This window comes from Vigna umbellata, chromosome 2 (assembly GCF_029865625.1).
Source record: "Vigna umbellata cultivar VRB3 chromosome 2, Vumbellata_1.0, whole genome shotgun sequence".
Classification (NCBI taxonomy): domain Eukaryota; kingdom Viridiplantae; phylum Streptophyta; class Magnoliopsida; order Fabales; family Fabaceae; genus Vigna; species Vigna umbellata.
The window spans coordinates 43,596,940-43,618,819 of NC_142166.1; the positions used below are offsets into that span (position 1 = coordinate 43,596,940).

Sequence of the window (21,880 nt, forward strand, 5' to 3'; positions counted from 1 at the left end):
TCTGTAGTATTGGACCCTGAGTGGAACGAAGGAACAATAGAAATCGTTCTACACATTTCAGTATACAAAAAAAGACGAGTCAATATCTAAAAGTGAGAAAATGTATTTCCTTACTATAATTTGGAAATAATCTTTTTCGGGTTTTCGATAGACACCGCAATTAAAGAAAATAAGCGTAAAAGTCGTGACAACAAAGAAGTTGCAAAATGTTAAGGGACCTAGAGACAGCGAAGCAAGAGCACATAGACCAACAACCACGCAAAAACAGAGACTCTATAAAAAGGTTAGATGTGCAGACAACTGCAGAGACGAAAGGATAAATTATACATGAAAGGTTTTAGGAATTGTACGTTGCCATAATTGTCCGATTTTAAGCCATTATCCATATTCATTTAGCCTGCTTAAACTATTGATTAGTCGTAGCATAATCCATAGCCAAACCTAATAACTGATCTATTGGGGAAGGAAACCCACGATTAATGTGGCCGACTAACTAACCTAGAAATAAGTAGTCGTGTATTGTGCTTTTGCTTTGTTTTTTTTTTCTATTTTAAGTCCACTTTTTACCTCAGTTCGTCCCTTCAAATATATTTTTATTGTATTTCTCTTAAAATATAATCCATACTTTCCATCAAATGACATAGTTTCCCAAATCACCAAAACATGAGGAATGTACCTGAATGCGTGGGCGCCGACATTTCACTGTTTCCACTTGCCCCAGACACAATGGAAGAGAACACTTTATTTCTGTCACAATGTTCACAATAATGTACTTATGTTCAATATATAAATATCTGCTACATGATTTACCAATAAGCTAAAAGCAGGAATGAGAGAGAAATTATAGCACACCACATGCCCCATCATAAACGGTATGGGAGCAACTGAACTACAGAAAAATGGTGTTATTCAAAAGACAGCAACTATAATTCAACGGCAGCAGACCTATTCAGATCCAAGACAAGCTTATGCTTCGGGATATAAACATTGCAGGGTACGAAACAATACATTCGAAGAAATCTTCAAGCAAAAACTTGTCCAAAGAGCTGCTTTCGAATCTGTAACAAAGAGCAAGAAACTTCATAAGAATCTAGTGGTTTGACGTGATTAACCAGTTCATCATCTCAAAATAATTATACCCCTTCCCCCTTTCCGAAGGAGATAGAAAATAAAGAAGAATGTTGGTTATCACAACTGCAACTACTCCAATGACTTACCAAATTTATCATCCTAAATAATATATAAAGTAAACTGTTAGGGTACAAGATATATGAGAGAAGAAGATATAGGAGAGAAGGAGAAGGACACGGTGGAAGATGGGTCCCCCGTTTTCGGCCTGATCGCTCTCTACCTTCCACCGGCCTGATCGTTCCTCGTCTTCCACCGTTCGGTGCCCTTCTCCTTCTCTCCTATACCTTCTTCTCTCATATACCTTGTACCCTACATAAACATACTAGGCAGAAAGTTGCCATTAATGGAATATTACAGTATATATTTTGTCTGGAAAAAGAAAGGAAGTGTGAGGAAAAATTAGTGAAAAGGAACTACTCCCAGACCAGTCTAGAAAATACAAAGGCACAGAAATATACCGGGAAAGAAACGACTTTTTGAATCTGGAACAGAATTAATAGTCGATAATATTTGGCTATTACTTCAATGCAATCATTAGAAAGTGCAATCAAATGGGAAATGAAGCGATCATATGCAATAGCAAAAATAAAAAACAAGGGGAAGAAACCAAGCTTGTTGATCAAGACAAGGAGGCTCTACTCTGTGGCTATGTATGTGTTTTGCAAACCGTGAAGTAAGATTTGGCTCAATGACAGTGGTTGCACTAATCAAATGACCATTGATATGGAACTTTTCAAAGATTTAAAGACAATCAACATCACCAAAGTCAGAATAGGTAATGGTGAAGGCTTCAAAGTTGCTTTTGAAGACAATCTTTGCCTGATTAGAGATGTAGCTAGTCATGATATCTTTAAAGGAAAAATGGAAAGGAAAAGTTTTGCTATAAATCCATTAGAGGTAGAGCAAGCTGATTTTCCAATCAAGGAAAATATCACAGATTTTTGACAAAAGAGGCTCTGGCATTATCACTACCAATGGCTGCTACAAATGAAGCCCAAGAGGCTGGCAGCTGATTTCCAAGAGCTTGATGATTACACACCAACTTAAAACACTTGTCTATTTGTGAAGCAAAACAGAAGCCTTTTCCGAAGTCAACAAAAGGAGCCACTTGTAAGCTGCAGTTAGTCCACACAGATATATCTAGACCTCAGAGAACTCCTTCATTAGCAGGGAATTCATGTTATGTTCCCTTTATTGATGATTTCACAAGTGGCAACCAAATTCAGATTCTGACATTTGATAACAGCAAGGAGTATACCTAAGAAAACTTCAATCTGGTTTGTGAGGAAGCTGGCATTGAGCATCAGTTAACTACTCCCTAAATTCCTCCTGCTTATGTAATCTTTTGTTTGTTGTTTCTGCCTTAGTCTTAAAGAGTGTGTTAGGAAATCTTAGATACTTTGTTATTCCAGTTTGTATTCACAGCTTATTCCAAGGATCATATTGTTAGTCAGTAGTTATTCGTTAAGCTTTATAAATTCTAATGCTTCTGATATTAAAAAATGAAAGTTCAGTTTTTTTCTCCTTTAATATACGTTTTCTTCTCTGTTAAGCAAGCTCTGTTTCTTATTTTCTCTTGAAAATCACTGACACATTCCATTACTTGTCCTAATAGCCCATCAGATATGATTTTCATGAGGATTTTTTTTTTATTTCAATGTCATAGTCTCAATATCTCAAAAACAACCCACCTTCCTACTTTGAAATAATATGGAAAGTTCACAATCAATTCAGCAGAAAATATCTAACTAAGGATACAAACCAGACTAAGAATTACAACGCATAAAATTTTTTACCTCTGGAAGCTTTTTACGGAACACTACATCCAGTCGTGCATCAAGAGTATTCTCACACACAATCTTGCCATCACGAGAAGCCAGAACCACCCCACCAGAGCTGAATATCAAAGAAAATAATCAGGTCTGCCTTAACTGAAATTTAAATAACAAAGCAGCTAAGACAGGTAATACGATTTTAGGAAGCCTCCTATTGTTGTGGATAAGAATTGCTATGATCATAAGATTTGAATTTGCACTTTTCTCAAAAGACAATGTTGGATTATAATTAACCAAGAGGAAAAAGTAAATTGTAGAGTGAGAAAGCAAATTCTTGATTGGCAGGGCCAAACAATTAGTTAAGATTTATTTTTTGTAATATGAACTTTACCAGTAGATATCATGAGCATTGTGATGACTGGGTCCAGGTGGAAGATAGACTTGGTTGTCAACAATGATCTGTGGGGGCTCAACATTTGCTTTATCAGCATACTCCTGTGCAGCAGAATCCAGCACATGCTCTACCAAGTGTAGGTCCTCTTTCCGACATCTCAATAAGACAGAAGGTTCTTTCAGTCTTAGCAAACACTGTAACAAAAGCCCTAACATTATGCTCCAAGTCCATATACATACGGATCTAGGAAGCTCTGTCTGCGCATTGTAAACCCTAAGACGGCAGCCTGCATTGCTGCTGCATTTTTCTTAACCCTAAGACGGCAGCCTGCATTGCTGCTGCATCTCTCATAACCCTAAGACGGCAGCCTGCATTGCTGCTGCATCTTTTCCTATATTCATTACATTTTTTTTCCCTTGCTATTGCAACCTTCTCTATCGCTCAATCTTCTGTTGCTGCTGTCTTCTCTGTGCCTTAATTGCACAGCCTTTCCTTTTTTCCGCTCAGCCATCTTCTTGCTATGATGTCAAGGGAAGCGGAAGTTGTGAACCCAACCCCAGAAACAGGGAATTCCCATTCCCAGCTTCCTGGAGAACTGCAGAATATCCATTCTGCATATCGACTCAATGGAAGAAATTATTTGAAGTGGGCCCAACTTGTTCGTACAGTGCTGAAGGGAAAGGGGAAGTTGAGTCACCTGATGGAGTCTGGACCCAAACAGGAGGATCCCAAGTTTACTACATGGGATGAGGAAGATTCAATGATCATGGCGTGGCTGTGGAATTCAATGATTCCAGAAATCAGCGACACATGCATGTTCCTTAATTCGGCAAAAGAGATTTGGGATGCTGTAGAGCAAACCTACTCTAAAGCCAAAGATGCTGCTCAAGTATATGACGTAAAGGTGAAAACTTTGGCAGCAAAACAAGGGAACAAGACTGTTACAGAATATGCCAATCAGTTGAAATCATTATGGATGGAGCTAGACCATTATAGAGTCATAAAAGCCAAATGTACTGAAGATTCAGCACTTCTCAAGGAATATATCGAACAAGACAGAGTTTATGATTTCCTTGTTGGTTTGAATCCTGAATTTGATCAAGTTAGGATTCAAATATTGGGGAAGCAAAAGGTACCATGCTTCAATGAAGTGGTGGCTATTGTGAGAAGTGAAGAAAGCAGAAGGGGTCTCATGTTGGAGAGTCCAGCAGTAGTAGAGAACTCAGCAATGGTGGCTGACCATAAAGGAGAACAGACGTTGGCCATGGTAGCCGAACAGAAGAAAGGAGGATCAGCAAATGTGGAGAAAAAAGGTGATGGTCTCTGGTGTACCTACTGCAATAAGCCTCGTCATACCCGAGAGAAGTGCTGGAAGTTGCATGGGAAGCCTTTAAATCGAGATCGAGAAGGGGGACACAGAGGAGGCCCCTCAAGGAAAGGAGGACAAGTTTATGTTGCTGCTGGAACAAATGAAGGAAATAATCCAGAAGCTGCTGCCCATCTTAATCAAGAGGAGATAGAAAGGGTGAGAACCTTTCTTAGTAAGCTGGAAAAACCTACAGGTGTGTGTTCTTTGGCATATTCAGGTAAGTTTCCACTTTCTTTTGGATTAAATGTCTCAGATACACCCTTTAACAATTACTGGATATTGGACTCTGGAGCCACAGACCACATGACACCATTAGCCAAATACTTCTCCACATATTCCCCATGTCCCAGCAACAAGAAAATTGCCACAGCAGATGGAACCCTTATAACTGCAGCTGGTCAAGGAAATATCCAAATCAATTCTTTAATAACCTTAAAAGATGTTCTCCATGTCCCAAAGCTGTCCACCAACCTAGTCTCTATACGAAAACTTATAAAGGATTTGTCATGTAAGGTTGTTTTTTACAACGATCATTGTGTATTTCAGGACAAGGATTCGGGGAGGATGATTGGACATGCTAGAGAATGGAATGGCCTTTATTATCTTGAAGATCCAAATCTGTCCAACAAAAACAGAATCTCTCATTCCTTCATATCTGAATCTTTGATGACCAACAGAGAAAAAATCATGCTTTATCATTGTCGGTTGGGACATCCCTCCTTTGGAGTGATCAAAATTATGTTTCCCTCTCTGTTTACAAAGTTAGATGTTGAGAGTCTTCATTGTGAGGTGTGTGAACTTGCTAAGCACAAGCGTGTATCTTTTCCAATAAGTAATAAAATTAGCAATTTCCCCTTTTATCTTGTTCATACTGATGTATGGGGACCTTCTAATGTTTCAAATGTGTCTGGTGCTCGATGGTTTGTCACCTTTATAGATGATTGTACAAGGGTCACTTGGGTTTTCCTACTTAAACAAAAATCAGAAGTCAGTTCTGTCTTCCTAAACTTCCACTCCCTGATAAAAGGTCAGTTTGGTGTTAATATTAAGAGGCTTAGGTCAGATAATGCCAAAGATTACTTCAATCATGTCCTTAATTCTTTTTGTCAAAAAGAAGGTATAATTCATGAGTCCTCTTGTGTCAAAACACCACAGCAGAATGGGGTCGCAGAAAGAAAAAATGGGCATCTATTAAATCAGACTCGGGCATTGTTGTTCCAACATAGTGTTCCAAAAAATCTCTGGGGGGAAGCTGTTCTTACAGCAACACACCTTATCAATAGACTACCCTCTAGAGTCTTAGGATCAAAAAGCCCTATGGAAGCTTTGTCGTCTTTCTATCCAAACCTATCCACTACAAATAATCTTAAACCAAGAGTTTTTGGGTGCATCTCATATGTCCATATTCATAATACAGACAGGGGGAAACTTGATCCTAGAGCCTTAAAGTGTGTCTTTGTTGGTTACTCACTCACTCAGAAAGGGTATAAATGCTACCACCCCCCATCCAAAAAATTCTTTGTGTCTAGGGATGTTACCTTCAATGAACAAGAGGGCTATTTCCATCAACCTTATCTTCCGGGGGAGAGTTTCAGGGAAGATAAGGAAAGTAGTAATTCTGGTTTTCCCATTCTTCCAGACCTGATATTTGAACCTAAACTAGATCAAATTGAAGCTGTACCAAGTGAAATTAATTGTGAAGCTGATCAAGGAGATGTTGAAGCTGGAAAATTTGGTAAGAAGCTGGTATACTCAAGAAAGACTAAGGCCATTCCAGGATCAAGCAATGTTCAAGAATCCAACTCAAATCCACAAAAAGAGGTAACAATTTTTTCTCCAGCTGTGCAGGCTGAAATTGAAACCCAAAATGATCTTGAAATTGAAACCCAAAATGATCTTGACCTCCCAATTGCCATTAGAAAAGGGCCAAGAAAATGCACCAAACAGCCAATCTACCCTCTCTCAAATTACCTGTCCTTTGAAAATTTCTCTCCTACCCATAAAGCCTTCCTAGTAAACCTAAACACTACACTCCTACCTAATACCCTATCTGAGGCATTGTCTGACAGAAAATGGAGGCAAGCCATGGATGTAGAGATGGAGGCGTTAGAGAAGAACAACACCTGGGAGTTAGTCACCTTACCAATAGGAAAGAGGCCAGTTGGATGTAAGTGGGTTTATACAGTGAAATACAAGGCTGATGGATCAATTGAGAGATATAAGGCAAGACTAGTTGCCAAAGGGTTCACCCAAACCTATGGAGTTGATTATTTGGAGACCTTTGCTCCGGTTGCCAAAATGAACACAGTTAGGGTGATATTGTCTCTTGCTGCCAATTATGGCTGGAACTTGGAACAATTTGATGTTAAGAATGCTTTCCTACATGGAGACCTTGAAGAAGAAATTTATATGGAGATACCTCCGGGATACGGTAGAGACGTTGTAACCAACACTGTTTGCAAGCTGAAAAAGGCATTATATGGGCTAAAACAGTCCCCCCGTGCATGGTTTGGCAGGTTTACTAAAGTTATGACAGGTCTAGGTTACAAACAAAGTCAAGGGGACCATACTTTGTTCTTTAAACATTCCAAGTCAGGGGGAGTAACAATATTATTGGTGTATGTGGATGACATAATATTAACTGGAGATGATAAAGAAGAGCAGCGATTGTTGAGCCAATGCTTGGGCAAGGAATTTGAGATCAAGACCTTGGGAAAACTAAAATATTTTTTGGGAATTGAAGTTGCCCACTCCAAGAATGGGATATTTATATCCCAGCAGAAGTATATCACTGATTTGCTCAAGGAAACTGGCAAGGCAGCGTGCAAACCTGCTAGTACCCCATTAGAACCAAACATAAAGCTTGGAAATGCAGAAGAAGACGTTGCTGTTGAAAAAGAGATGTACCAGCGATTAGTGGGCAGACTTATATATTTGTCTCATACCAGGCCAGATATTGCCTATGCAGTGAGTTTAATTAGCCAATTTATGCATAGCCCAAAGGAGACCCATTTACAAGCTGCCCACAGAATTTTACAGTACCTTAAAGGAACTCCAGGAAGAGGGATTCTATTCAAAAGGAATGGTAATGTGAAGCTTGAAGCCTATACTGATGCTGATTATGCAGGGTCAATTGTGGATAGGAGGTCAACTACAGGTTATTGCACCTTTCTTGGAGGAAATCTTGTGACTTGGAGAAGTAAAAAGCAGGGTGTAGTGGCTCGGTCCAGTGCTGAAGCGGAATTCCGAGCCATGGCACAAGGTATATGTGAGTTGCTATGGCTTAAAATCATCTTAGAAGACTTGAGGATAAAATGGGAAGAACCTATGAAGCTCTATTGTGATAATAAGTCAGCAATCAGCATAGCCCACAATCCAGTGCAGTAGAAGGTACTCTATAAACAGATGTCAAGGAGACTATCTATATCATTACAAAGGATTTAAAAGGGTCATGTTGACTAGGAAAGAGGAAGGGCAAGGAATTGATCCCATGCCATTCAATATACCATGGAGACCAAGGTTGGTTCCCATGTCAGGAGATAGTTATAATTCAAATGTACCCAAGCACTCAGTGAACTCATCCTCAAAAGTTAACTTATAAGGGAAGGGAACCAATCACCCAAATACCCCACGGAGGATCCTATACCACTTGATGTGGGACTTAAACATCCCACAGTACTCAAGTTCTTATCATAGCACCACCCATTAGGGGCAACTTCTTTTCAACTTTCATTCCACGGCACTTCATATGGTGATACTTCACTAACTTTCCTGTTAGTCAGAACCGTACGTAGCCCTTTCCATGATGCAAACATCCTGCTCCAATAATAGTACCCAATCACTTGGAAACCCACTCTAAAAAAGTAGCTAGCACAAGGGGAGAACCAAACAGTTAAATACTCCACTGCAACACATAATACCCAAGTTCCTATCACAAAACGAACAACATGTTGATACAATGGTGTCTGTGGGTAATAGCAAGTTGCAATGAAAATACTAGTTATATATACAATGTTGCGCCCATCTACGCAAATAATACAAAAGTAGGACACATTAAATAAATAACATTAAAAATGGTTGCCTAGCTGCAAGGATCTAACTAGAAAAAGATGGAAAGAATAATTGACAACTACCTAAGCACTTGCTATCACAAAAAAATCGCCAATGTTATAAAAAAATGTCTCTATGTAATAGGAATTTTCAATGAAAATACTGGTTATAGACACAATAAATAAACAGCATTAAAACAATTTTGTATGAGTAAGGGTCTTACAGAAAAAAGGAAACAACAATCTGACATCGATACTTGGCAAAACAGCAAATTCAAATCAAATCATAAGTAGGTTTACCATATTCAAAGTTTAACTGACCTGAACAACGAGATCTTTCAAAAGGTTTCTGTACACATGATCATGATGAGTCACAGTCAAATGATGATGATGACTCACACTCAAAAGTTCCTTGGAAGCAGCTTCTTTCATGGAACTGATCACATCATCTTGAGCTTGAAGAACTTTAATTCGAGAGGCATTCAGCTGCATCGAGTACTCACTACAAACACAATCAATTGGTTGTGCATCAAAACACAAACTATCTCAAGTAGCAGTGTTCTTTGCCACTTTAAAGCACAACATAGCCCTGTATTTCAGACTATGAAATAAAATACATCTCTGAAACTAAACCCACAATCTCCTTCGTCAAACTTTGAAAATATCCTTGTGTTCGAGCACTTTGCCACAGATGTCAACAGATTGAAAGAAACTGAACACCAAACCAAAGTACTCAAACCCAAACAAAGTAAATATAAAAGAGAACAGGTTAAACCTCCGGCCATATTTTCCAAATGCAAAAGTTTGGAACTATCATTAACTATAGATTTTACTGAAAATTATGACAAGACAACAAGGAGTTGGTAGACTATCTCATAATTGATATGAATTGCATGCATTCGTCAATGCAGAAATACAGATCCGTCCTAATTCATAAATTTAAAAAGAACTATTGCACAAAAGATCATATTCTAGTACTTAAAACACACAGAACCACAATCACAGAAGTTCAATTATAAATACACAGAATGAGTGATAACATAAAAATAAAATAAAATAACTGCACTACATCCGGTTCCATAAGGATTCAAGCATCGGCGGTACCAGTAACCACAGTCAATAGGCATTGCCGCATTAGCGTACGGATCAAGATCTATACGAGTAAGACTTAGCCTCCAGAATTTAGAGACATCTAACGACAAAACCAAATGAACTTTGAAGTCGAAGAGACAAAGAGAAAGGTATATAGAAAGTTACATCTTCTTCCGAATTTCGACTTGACGCTCTTTTCGTTCGTACTCTTGCCTGATCTTCTTCTTTTCGGCTTCAACTAACTGTAGCTTCTCGATATTGAATTCCTGCAGAAGAAAAAGTAAGATTCGGTTTGACAGCATGAACGAAGAGCGAAAGAGAAGAAAACACGGCGAAATGAAGAGATACCTCTTCGGCGGAGACAGAGATCTCGTTAGCTTTTTCCTCTGCTTCCTGGCGGATGAACCGCACCATCTGCTGGATTTGCTTAGAGACATCTGCGTCGTTCATTTTCGGAGAGTCACTACAAACTTTCTCTGAGATGGAACTTGATATCTTGCCCCACTGTAACAACTCACTCCAGCACACCTCTTATTTGAGCACATTTATGCTAACATCTTAAAATTACACATTCTGGTTTACGCGTATAAAATTTATTTCTTTATTTCAGGACATGTCACCCTACAAAATAATCTCACAAATTATAGAAGGAAATGAGTTTAATTTACTGTCATAATAACTTAACTGTTATTTTATTTTACAAGGAAACTTCAATACAAAACACAGATAATATCTATACAAAAATTGAAAAGAAAATTTTGTCAGAGAAATATTAAAGGGTTAATGTTTTATCTTGACTCATTTAATTTCAATATTAAATTTTAATACTGTCCATTATTTTTAAAGTGATGAATTTTGTCTCATTATTCAAATAATGTTTTTATAAATTAAAATCACTTTTAAACTTCTAAAATATTGAATATAACTTTAAATTTTTACATTAATAAATTAATTTCTTTTATTAAAATTATTGTTTTAAACGCTAAATATTTAATGACAACTATTTACATTATTAACCGAATAAATTAGCAGATTTTATCAAAAATCTTATAGATATATTTTGATATAAGTTTGGATGATATTCATCCATTACATCAATAAATTAATTAAAAAAAGTAAAATTAAATAAATTTATAAATATTTTATCACATATTATACTAAAAATCAAGAGAAAAAATATGACTTACTAGATTTATAAACATTTTAGAACATCTTTAAATGCAATATCTTATTTTAAGATCTTACATTATTTTTTGTATAGATACTTCCATTTATTGTATTCACTTTAAGATTTTAAGTAGCTTTTTTTTTATAAATCCTACAATGATTTTTTTTTTTATTAAGGGATACTGAAATATAATATTATTTATCATTTTAGGTATTTTGATAGCTTTTGAGGATTTAAAATACAATATCATGATATATGATGGAGATTTTATCTCTTTTCAGTATAAGATATTGTAACTCAGATTTTGAAAAAAAAAATTGTTTATTTTCAAATTCTACTATTACACAATTTTTTTGTGCCATGGTAATTTAAAAGTTTTTTCATTTTTCAATCAATTGAAAATTACTGCTGAAATGATTTTTAAAGTAATTATAAAAGTTACACATTTATTTCAAAAATTACAATTAAGAATTTTTGCTTAAAATTGAAATTTATATCAGTTTAATAGATATTTTATCAATATACGAAAATTTTCTGTATCAATTAGATAAACGAACATTCATTAGAGGTTGAGACAGCTGTCACATTTTAATTGGCAGATTTCACTACTATTTAGGTCACTCTTCAACGCAGATACCCCCAATTGCGAGAGTGCCATTACAGCTTGGATCAATTTCGCGCTCTCAACCAGCTCCCTCAAAAACCCTTATTGGAGACCATGAGTAAGTCTCCGAGCAGAGATCTGCAAGTCTTTGATTTCAATGAAGAGGATGATGCTGCAGCCTCGGACAAAGATTCCCATCACCAATCCCTATCCCACCACGATCCTCACGGTAAGACGATTCCCCTAAAATTCTAATTCGCCAAAACAAACGTTATCTTCAATGGGAATTGTTCATCTATAATACACGTTTTCCTTTAAAATGTTAATTCCAAAACGTTAACTCGGTAGGTGTCGCCATTGTGTTATTCGTGTTTGATTATTAATGGTTTTGATTTTAAGGTATAGTGTATGCTTCCTAGAGAGTCAAATTGAAGGAACTGAAGGAGAAGGATGAAACCTACAGTAGATTTTTTCCTCTTAACGTTTTTTTGTTTGTCTGTGGACTTGAGGTTATCAATAATTTTAAAACTATGGTATCATGATTGTTGGATATGTTTTTTGACATAAGTTGGATTGTGTTGAGTATAGACATTATAGTTTTGATTGTAGTATGCGGATGAACTTAGGGCGTGTCATGGTTGCTGGATTCGGGCAGGGAAATTGAACTTTGTGTTCTTTAATAGATGGATAATGAAGAATGACTATCTATAATTATTATCATGTGATGAAAAAGGGTTAAAGACATACTAATGCTTACCAGGGCACTCGTTAAGGAAATATAAGTGTTAAGGAAATATGCCTGTCATGACTTCTTGTGTTGTTTCCATTCATCTCAAAGCTGGTATTTAATTAAATTGATTATATATAGCCAATGATATATTGACAGATTCCCAGGTGAGCAAGGTTGGCATAAAGAATGTTGCCAGTGTACCTTGTGTTGGCGTAGCTGGTGCTATTTTTAATTTGGAAAAGGGTGGTTCTGACCCTTCTCCTGATACACCGGAAGATATGTATGATAGTGAAGAGAAGAAATATGTGTTGGAAGCTGACAAACAGTCAAATTTGGGTAGTCATGAAAATGATCATCTTAAAGATGTTGATAACTATAACAAGCCAGAGAAAATGGATATATGTGGCGAAGTATCTTCACCTGAAACAGGCCACATTGAGCCTTCAGGGACTTCATACAGTGTACTGTATCTTCAATTTTGTCAGATTACAGTCTAAGGAATTGATTTAATTGTGAAACTTATATCTATGTTCAATTATTTTACAGAATGAATCAATTGATGTCAATTCAGAAGCTGATGAGAGTGCTCCAACAAGTCCTGCTTCTGATATTCCAGAGAATGGTGCTGTATATTTTATAATCATGGAGTCCTTATAATTCTAGCACTTTCAATTTGAAAATTATATTGCAGTTTTCTCACTAAGTATTCATTATTTCAGTTTCATTAAATGGTTTTGGATTGAATGGCACAGACAATTCTGATATGGTAAAGTTTATTTAACGACATTGACATGATATGCAATGTTTTTTCACCTTTTTTGTTTTTTTTAGATTTGGTATTTCTTTAGTTGTTTTTTTATTGCTGTTCTTTTTACTTTTTCATCATTGATACATGCTATTTTTTTTATTGGTTTGTCTTTCTCCTGCCGCTGGTGCTTCATCGAATATACCTTTTTTACCTGAGAATATAAGTTGTTGTAATATCTCTTTATTTATTATTTTTGTTCTATATTATGTTGCTTTACTTTTTATTTCGTGTTGTTCACTATTATTTTCTTTGATGTATTTTCAGGATGACACAAATATGGAAGTCGTTCTTCATCCCGATTATGTCATATACCAAGATAATCATTATCTGGGGCCAACATTAACCTTTTCACCCTTTTCTGTCAAGATCAATGTTTCAACTTCTTGTATAAAGCAAGAAGCCTTTGATCTGGAATGGGCACTGGATGATCTCATTGACATTAATTGTCAATTGTTTCAAAGTGTGAGTTTTGTATTTCTATTGCTTTCATTACACTATATGTGTGTGTTGTGTATAAGTTCTATAATTCTCCTTTTATGCCTTTTCTTCAGAGTGGAACCGTCATTATTAAGCTTAGAGTAATATCAAGTAATGCAAGCCAGTCAAATCATGTAAGCAATGCTTCAGGTGAGTGCAATTACTATGGTTGATTAATGGGGAATGATATTCTTCGTTATGACTTGCATATTTGACATAACTTAGTATTTTTATTCAAACTGTAGCTATAAAACTATGTGGGTAAATTCTGGTATTAGGAGTTTGTAGACTGTTTTGCATATGATAACTTATCTGTTACTTACTGTACGTGCATTTTTGTACATATGCTAGGCATTGAGGAACTGAAATTTGCGCTTGTTGATTACAATTGGTCCCTGAGACATAGGCAAATCATATCCCTTAATACAAAATACTTGGCTTCTTGGAACATTGCGCTTCAGTAAGTCATTAAATTGTTTATAAACCAGTGATGTGTGATTTCATTGTCATGGTAAAATTTATTTGGAAGATCTGGTTCTCTGAATGCCAATTTGTGTCATTTTTGTGAAGTATTATATTCATGTTTGATATTTGTAGTGCGGATGTAGAAGGCAATGAAACTGATTCACATGCATCAAGATGCTACTTCCCAAAGTAAGAATAATTAATTTTCTTTTCCTTTCAAACAAGTTTACCTTTATGTATTGATGCTGTAGTCCATATCTTTTATTTTAAAAACATTTTCAGGTTTAGTGCTTTATGGTATTCTATTTCCTTTGCTGTTGCATGGTATATGTTGTCTTTTTATTTTCTTTTCCCTTTATTCAATAGTTTATTCTATATGGTTTAATGTGTGTCTGTAATATGTTTGGCTTAGGATGATGTAGCTTTTGGGATAGATGGTTCATGGCATGGTGTTAGAAGCTTTATGGCCATGGTCTAGGGTGGGTGTAACTTTTGCAATTCATTCTTCCAACCGAGAGTGTACTTGAGATTCAGAACAGAGAGAAAATATATGTTTAGAGGGCTTGAAGGACTCCTCTCGTAATCTTCTATTTATATTGAAAAACTGATACAAGAATCCATGGAAGGTTGAGGGACTACACTAGACACCTAGGTGCAGAACTAGGTACAATTGTAGGTACGGCTGATAGTCATTTCCAACACTCTACTCCCTGCACTTAGACTTGATGATAATACATAGATGTAATTATTCTAACAAGTGTCAAAGATATCATTTATTGGAAATCAAATTCTGTTATGGTTACATTTTCCATAGAATTAAGTAGAAACTTCACAAAATCTGTTATGTTGAGGAAATCAAGTTTGCATAAATCTACTGATTTTTTATACTTTTTTAAATCTTTCTATTAGACTGGGTATAAAAGATCATGATATCTTGTATGAAATCATTAGAGCCTACTACCTTGTACTATAATTTTCTTGTTTTCATATTTGTGTGTTTTGGAAGGGGAGTGTAACTTTTTATAGCAGTTTAACTCTGAGAATTTATGATCTGAAACAGTTTTGAGGAGAATTTTGATGATGTTATCTATCCAAAAGGGGATCCAGATGCTGTTTCCCTAAGCAAGAGAGATGTGGATCTCCTGCAACCAGACACATTCATTAATGATACAATTATCGATTTTTACATCCAGTAAGTTTTCTCTTTCTCTATTTGTATACATATCATTCTTTTGTTGCATTTTTTGTTAAAAATTATTTATTCATCATTTCTGTACGATAACATTTTTATCTTGTTCTACCTGTTTGAACCGTGGAGCTTCCTCTATCTTCTCTTTTTTTTTTTGTATACTTATGTTAAAGATCCATAAAAATTGTAGGGTTAAAATCTATATTTTGATTCTGGATGGAGTTGACAATTCACAACTCTCAATCTTCGCAGGTATCTTAAGAATCAAATACCGGAGGAGGAAAAACCTAGATTTCATTTTTTTAATAGTTTTTTCTTTAGAAAGCTGGCTGATATGGACAAAAATCCATCCAGTGCTTCTGATGGAAAAGCAGCATTTCTACGTGTTCGGAAATGGACAAGAAAAGTAAATTTATTTGCAAAGGATTATATCTTCATTCCTGTGAACTTCAAGTAAGACTTTATTGAAGTTTTGGTTCTCTGACTTTCTATTTGTATTAAAGTGCTGATCAGAATTTTCTTTTCATGTGATGATAGTCTTCACTGGAGTTTAATAGTCATATGCCATCCTGGTGAAGTGGTTAATTTTAATGGTGAGATCTCAGTTTATATTCTTTCTTGTGATACTCTGTTTTCAGAAATTTATGTTATTCTGTGTATTCCAGACAAGGAGATGCACGATTCACTTAAGGTACCCAGTATATTGCATATGGATTCTATAAAAGGAAGTCATAGTGGTCTGAAAAACTTGGTGCAAAGGTAGACTAAAACTTCTCACTTTCTTTTGTTCCCCTCTTAATCTCTTTCCTGTCCCAAAAAATGTATGCAGATTTTATGATTTTATTGAAACTGATTCAGTGTTATATATGAAAGTGCAAGTTGTCTCTGGCTTCATGTTTGAGACCTTTGTAGACTATGCCCCTGCAGCTGAAGTTTGCAATTATTGATTTGGCCACTTTGTTAAATTGTGATTTTATAAAGCAATTGATAATGAATCTCCTGGTGGTTAGTGTGCTTGCTTTAATTATATTATTAGTCTTGAAATTTGGCTTGACCTTCATTATAACCAAAATTTGTAAATTATAATTTGTAGGAGCTTTTCAGGCTTTAGAACAAAAACTGATATTTTAAGCTAGTATTTGTGTATAATTATTCACTTAAACGATGTCTATGTTGTACTCAACTTTTGGCACAGCGTTACACATAAATCTGAATAATAGAGCTCAGTTGATCATGCATTTTTATTTATCAAACTGTAAGCGATTCTTGTAGATAAAATTTGTGTTATTGAAACTCTTAGAATTTGGGCTTAGGTTAGGACTTAACTCATAATACAAATAAGAACCAAAATTAATGTACTTATGGATGCTGCTTATGTGTATTGCCATTTTCTGTTACCTTTTTTCAATTTTGACATTAATATCACTTATTTATACTGTTATACATGTTTATTTCCATTGCAACTGTGCAGATTCCTTATATTTGCATTGTCGATTAAAAAATTGAACTCAAGGGAGTTGTATTTGTTCTTTTGTCATCTGATATTTTCAGTTACTTGTGGGAAGAGTGGAAAGAGAGACACAAGGATACCTTGGAAGAAGACCTTTCATCAAGATTCTTCAACATGCGTTTTCTTCCACTTGCGGTAATGTCTGCTAACATTTTGACGATTTTTACCAGGGCAATCATTTTTCTTTTAGAGACCCATTAGTGTTAAATGAAACTAATTTCTGTTTTATCATTTGCTGGGAAGTAGATACTACATTGTTTTGGAAACTGGCTATATTTTTATGAAAAATTTCTTACTGGTTGGTTTTACTGGCTTAATTATTCATATATAATATACATATAATTGTTTCAATCCATTATGTTAGGAGTTGTTTTCAGTAGACCCACAAATTAATCTAAGATTGAATGGGTGAGACATTTTAGATCTTGAGATTTTAAAAGCTGTTAATCCATGGTTTTGCAAAAGCAATACTCATTTTAATCTTTTTCTACTTTGTTTTCCATTGATGTTTTGCAAAGTTAAGCATTTTAGAATTGAGAGTTTTGAAAAATCTCAGACTAAAGTGCCCTAGTCATTCGATCTTGTAGATTAATTTGGGGTTTACTGGGTTTTTATGCAAACCTTGTGTTACATACATTTGAAGAGGAAAATCCCATCACTTGATAATTTCAACTTTCCCCTTTTTTTTTCTACAAACAAATGCATACCTTTTGCATTTGTATCTTTCTTTAAATGTCTCATTATTAGGTGGGTTATTCAAGGAACACGGATCACTTGGCTTTATTCTCTGAAATGATTTTTTAAATTTTATAATTGAATGCTATAACTCCATGGTAGTTGGCCTTTTTTTGCTTAAGACTGGTCACTTTTTGCCTTTTCTGCTTGAGTTCTCTTTTATTGTTATGATTGAATGCTCTCACTCCATGACAGTTGCCGCAGCAAGAAAACTCGTATGATTGTGGCCTATTTCTGCTTCACTACCTTGAGCTGTTCCTTACTGAAGCCCCTCTTAATTTCAACCCTATCAAACTAACCAAGTTTTCCAACTTCGTAAGTGATCTACTTATTCTTGTAGTTATGGTGTATTTCACACTTTTTGTTTGAACAAATGAAATCATTGGCAAAAGTTTCCATTCTAAAATCAATTATCTACTAGATTGGTTATCAATTTACGAATAGTTGTTTTTACTAAGAAATGCTGGTTGACTTAATTACTCGAGTGGTTCAATATTTATAAATGGCATCTTAGTAACGGATTCATACGGATTCTTATATGAGTTTGACCTAATATAACTTGTTATTTCCAGCTCAATGTAGACTGGTTTCTGCCTGCTGAGGCTTATCTCAAGCGAACACTGATCCAGAAGTTAATCTTTGAACTTGTGGAAAACCTTGGTTCACACGAAATCTCTTCCTCTGACTGTAGTGCTGACAATGAGTGCTTAGCAAATAATGATAACAGAACTGGGATTGATCACACTGAAGTCAATAAGGAGTCAACAACTTCGCATGTGGGGCAGGGAATAGAAATCACTCTATTGTCTGGTTCGTCATCTTTGGATCATCAATCTTTTAACAGTTCAGGCTTGGTTCTTAAAGAGCTTTTTGAGCCAGGAGCTACAGCAGGAGCTATGTTGGGACAGTGCCAATCTTTTGACCAGCGTTTCAATGGTTCAATATACACGATGGAGGTACCTACTTGTGTCTGCATTTTCTTTCTTGAATATGTTTGAACCATACAGAAGCCTGTTTTTGTCAAATAATTTATGCTGTCTGCTGTACATTATACAATGAAAAATCAACTTTCGACCTATCACTTTCTGGAGCATAGTTTCTAAATGTAGTCGTTCAGTGATGAGTACATTTTTTATTAGTGCCGTCAAAATGGGTTGAAATCCGTGAGCCAACCCGGCTCACCACGGGTTTGAGCCGGGTTGGGTTGAAAAAAATGCAAAACTTTTTATGCGAGCCAATTTTGAGCCGGCTCACACGGGTTGAACCCGTGGTGGGTTGGGTTGGCTCACTAATCCACCTATTTTTTTAATTAAATCAAATTAATTAAATTAATTATTCAAATTCTATTTTTTTATTGAAATCAAATTAATTAAATTAATTATTCAAAACGCACAATCTTTACTTAGCAATAGAGTCTTTTGCGTTGCTGTCCAAAAGTTCCGCTATGCAAATAAAACCCTAAGATTATAGATTGGATAATATTATAGATGGAGATAAAGAAGAAGATACTTCAAGAAAGCATAATAATGTGGATTTATCCATTCAAGACTCCAATTTAATAGATGGATAAATATTATAGATTGGATAATTCAGGAATATATCATTTGTTTTATCTTGTTTTTAGACCTATCTACAAGCGTGACAATTTTATCTTGTGCTATATATTTTTGTTAATGGCTATATGTAGTTTCTTGGTCAAACGGTTGTGTATGTCTCATTAAACTTAATTGGCAAAATTTTATGCTTGATAGCTTAGAATATATATAACAATATATTTTTTTTTTCATTTTCTTTTATATCAATTGGTCCAATTATTACTTTTTCAATTTAATCGATCAAAGTAACATGTTATAAGAATCTCAGAAGAAGAGGGTGAAAAAAAAGTTAATTAAGTGAGCCAATGAGCCTACCCGTTTAACTCACCAACCCGTGGTGGGTCGGGTCGGGTTCAAATTTCTTCGACTCGCTAATAAATGAGACAGGTTGGGTTGGCTCACTAAGTGGCCAACCCGTGTCGGGTCGGGCCGGGTTACTCGTTTTGACAGCTCTATTTTTTATGTTGGCAAGATATTTATTTTAGATCCCATTACATTCTTTTACATTTATGTTGTAAAACTAACCTTTCATCCCTCTTTTTTGTTGTATTATAATAGGAAGACAGTGATCTTGGGGAACAGTTTATGTACCTGCCTACAGATCCCAACTTCCAGCAAGTGGCTGGAATTATTCCTCAAACATGTTCTTTGCCATATCTTCCCAGGGAGTGTGGAGATGATACATGTCATAGACCACAAATCTCTCTTCAAGCGAACCATGATGTGGTTGAGTCATCTCTACATTCATCAAATGGTGCCTTAGATGATTCAGAAGACGTAAGGGTCACAGAAAACTGCCCTTCTCTGAATGAGCCCAGGTCATCTAATGAAGCTGAACAAGCGGAGAAAACTTTTTCGGCAATGGTAAATGCTGAGCATGTCAGAGATATTTCCACCACTATTATTGGAAATTCTGGAGACTCAATTATGAAGTGTGATGATAACAATGGAGATCTCCACTCTACTGGTCAAGAAATTCTGACAATACCATTGCAACAAGTTTCTCATGTCCCAGATTATGGTGAAACTCCCACGATAACATTGCAACAAGTTTCACAGTTGGCAGTTGACGAGGACACTCCCACAATTCCATTGCAACAAATTTCTGATACAGTAGATGACGGTGAGACTATTGATGACGTGGCACCTGATATGTGTGAGGAACAAGCTTCAAAGAGGCGGCGACTTATGCCTGTTGAATGTAATGGTGAGGGCACTGTGACAAATTCCGATCTGTAGATAACTAGATGTAGATAGATATGGCTTCCTTACATTACTTTTGGATTGTTTCTAGGTTGTACTTTACCAATGTGAATACTAAAATAGTGTCGTTGCTGGGTTGTAGTAGTTAGTTAATTCTGCGGCCAAAATTGGAAATTACCTGCGGACTTTAGATACAATTCATCCTGGCATTAGCAGGATTTTTTTTCCTTGATGAATTTCAAGTTCCCTTCTTACATCTTAAGCTTCATACTTAATTTTACTATTGTTCCTTTTGATTTTGTTTTTCAATAGGGTTAACATGTTTTCTTACAAATAGTGAAGTGGAAACCAATAAAAAGTTAATTACCAATGTTCATGGTGGATGTAATTTGAAAATAACAAATATGGGTTGCGTGGAACATGTTGATCCTTGTTTATATTTCAATTCAACTACTAATCATACTAAAGTAACAATACAGGAAAAAAATCTAATATGATAATTAAATTAATATAAACATTTAATTTTAATTTATTACAATTAAATAATAAAATATTAGACCCACAAGTGCAACCTTGTATGCGATTTTGTTAAAAAAATCTTAAAATTGATATGATTATTCTAGAAAAATGTATTCTAATCAAAGATGTTTAATAAAAACATAAAAAGGCTTGACTAAATTTATTCTCATCCTTTTCAAATTAACCAATCTTGAATGTTACTCCATAATTCTTCAATAAATAAAAATCATGCTTAAAAATAGATGAAAAGAAAGGAAGCTTTTCATAAAATCTGCTACAATACATGCTAGTATTTCATAATTTGATTTTTCTACTTTATTGATGGAAACACATGAAATAACAAAACACTTGAATCAAATGTAAGATTATGAAACAAAACAGGAGAGTTAAGTACAAAACAAATTAATTGTTGACAAACAAGTTTTTAACTTTTATCCATTATATTATAACTTGTTTAACCCTCGTCGTATTTTTAAATAATGTTGATCATGTTTAAATAACGTAAAAAATGTACACAAAAAAATTATAAAGAATCAACATTATTAATTGTTATAAACTATATACTATAGAAAAAATAATTACTAAAATAAAAAATATTAATAAAATTTATATTAAAGTTAAAAAAAAATAGATACACAGAAAACAGTTATAGAATTAATTTACTTATTAACTTCTGTAATATTATAAAATGCTTATAATATTTTATCAGATAGTTATTATTTATTTAGGTATTTTTTAAAAGTTAATAAAATTTATTATGTTTATTAAAATATAATTAATAAGAAAATGTGTAAAAAAATCAGTTTAAAAAAATAGTTAAAAATTAAATTGACTGAAAAGAATGGAATAAACCCAAATGTAAACCAAAATAACATAGCGTATTTAATTTAGGAAAATGTTATTTGGACAACAAAAGTTTGACACAATTTTGACAACGGCGACGTGGCAGCTGTGCATTGGCTCAGTGAATTGAAAACAAACCAGAAAAAACCCAAAATACCCCTCACCCCGGTTCACTGAGCCAATGCACAGCTGCCACGTCGCCGTTGTCAAAATTGTGTCAAACT

General features: G+C 35.0%; 2 protein-coding genes across 4 annotated transcripts; one reads left to right on the forward strand and one right to left on the reverse strand.

The window, feature by feature from the left end:
• Positions 1–724: 724 nt before the first annotated feature.
• On the reverse strand, positions 725–10,339 carry LOC124820863 (V-type proton ATPase subunit E-like). Its single transcript, XM_047292644.2, has 6 exons — positions 10,159–10,339; positions 9,976–10,076; positions 9,040–9,220; positions 3,298–3,494; positions 2,928–3,027; positions 725–1,058 (listed from the first exon to the last, which is right to left on the reverse strand). Exons 1-6 carry the CDS (start codon positions 10,258–10,260, stop codon positions 1,023–1,025), a joined length of 717 nt encoding a protein of 238 aa, XP_047148600.1. The 5' UTR covers positions 10,261–10,339; the 3' UTR covers positions 725–1,022.
• A 1,286-nt stretch (positions 10,340–11,625) lies between these two features.
• On the forward strand, positions 11,626–20,550 carry LOC124820857 (putative ubiquitin-like-specific protease 2B). 3 transcript variants are annotated; one of them, XM_047292637.2, is made up of 16 exons: positions 11,626–11,811; positions 12,469–12,773; positions 12,859–12,934; positions 13,032–13,078; positions 13,385–13,582; positions 13,672–13,747; positions 13,949–14,057; positions 14,195–14,251; positions 15,123–15,254; positions 15,504–15,704; positions 15,789–15,844; positions 15,917–16,010; positions 16,803–16,896; positions 17,692–17,811; positions 18,069–18,452; positions 19,650–20,550. In XM_047292637.2, the coding sequence occupies exons 1-16, from the start codon at positions 11,697–11,699 to the stop codon at positions 20,328–20,330; spliced, it is 2,745 nt and encodes a 914-aa protein (XP_047148593.1). In that variant the 5' UTR covers positions 11,626–11,696; the 3' UTR covers positions 20,331–20,550. The 3 variants fall into 3 exon arrangements, with proteins under 3 accessions (XP_047148593.1, XP_047148591.1, XP_047148592.1); XM_047292635.2 differs by having other exon boundaries at positions 15,789–16,010; XM_047292636.2 differs by having other exon boundaries at positions 12,477–12,773; positions 15,789–16,010.
• The last annotated feature ends 1,330 nt before the right edge of the window (positions 20,551–21,880 follow it).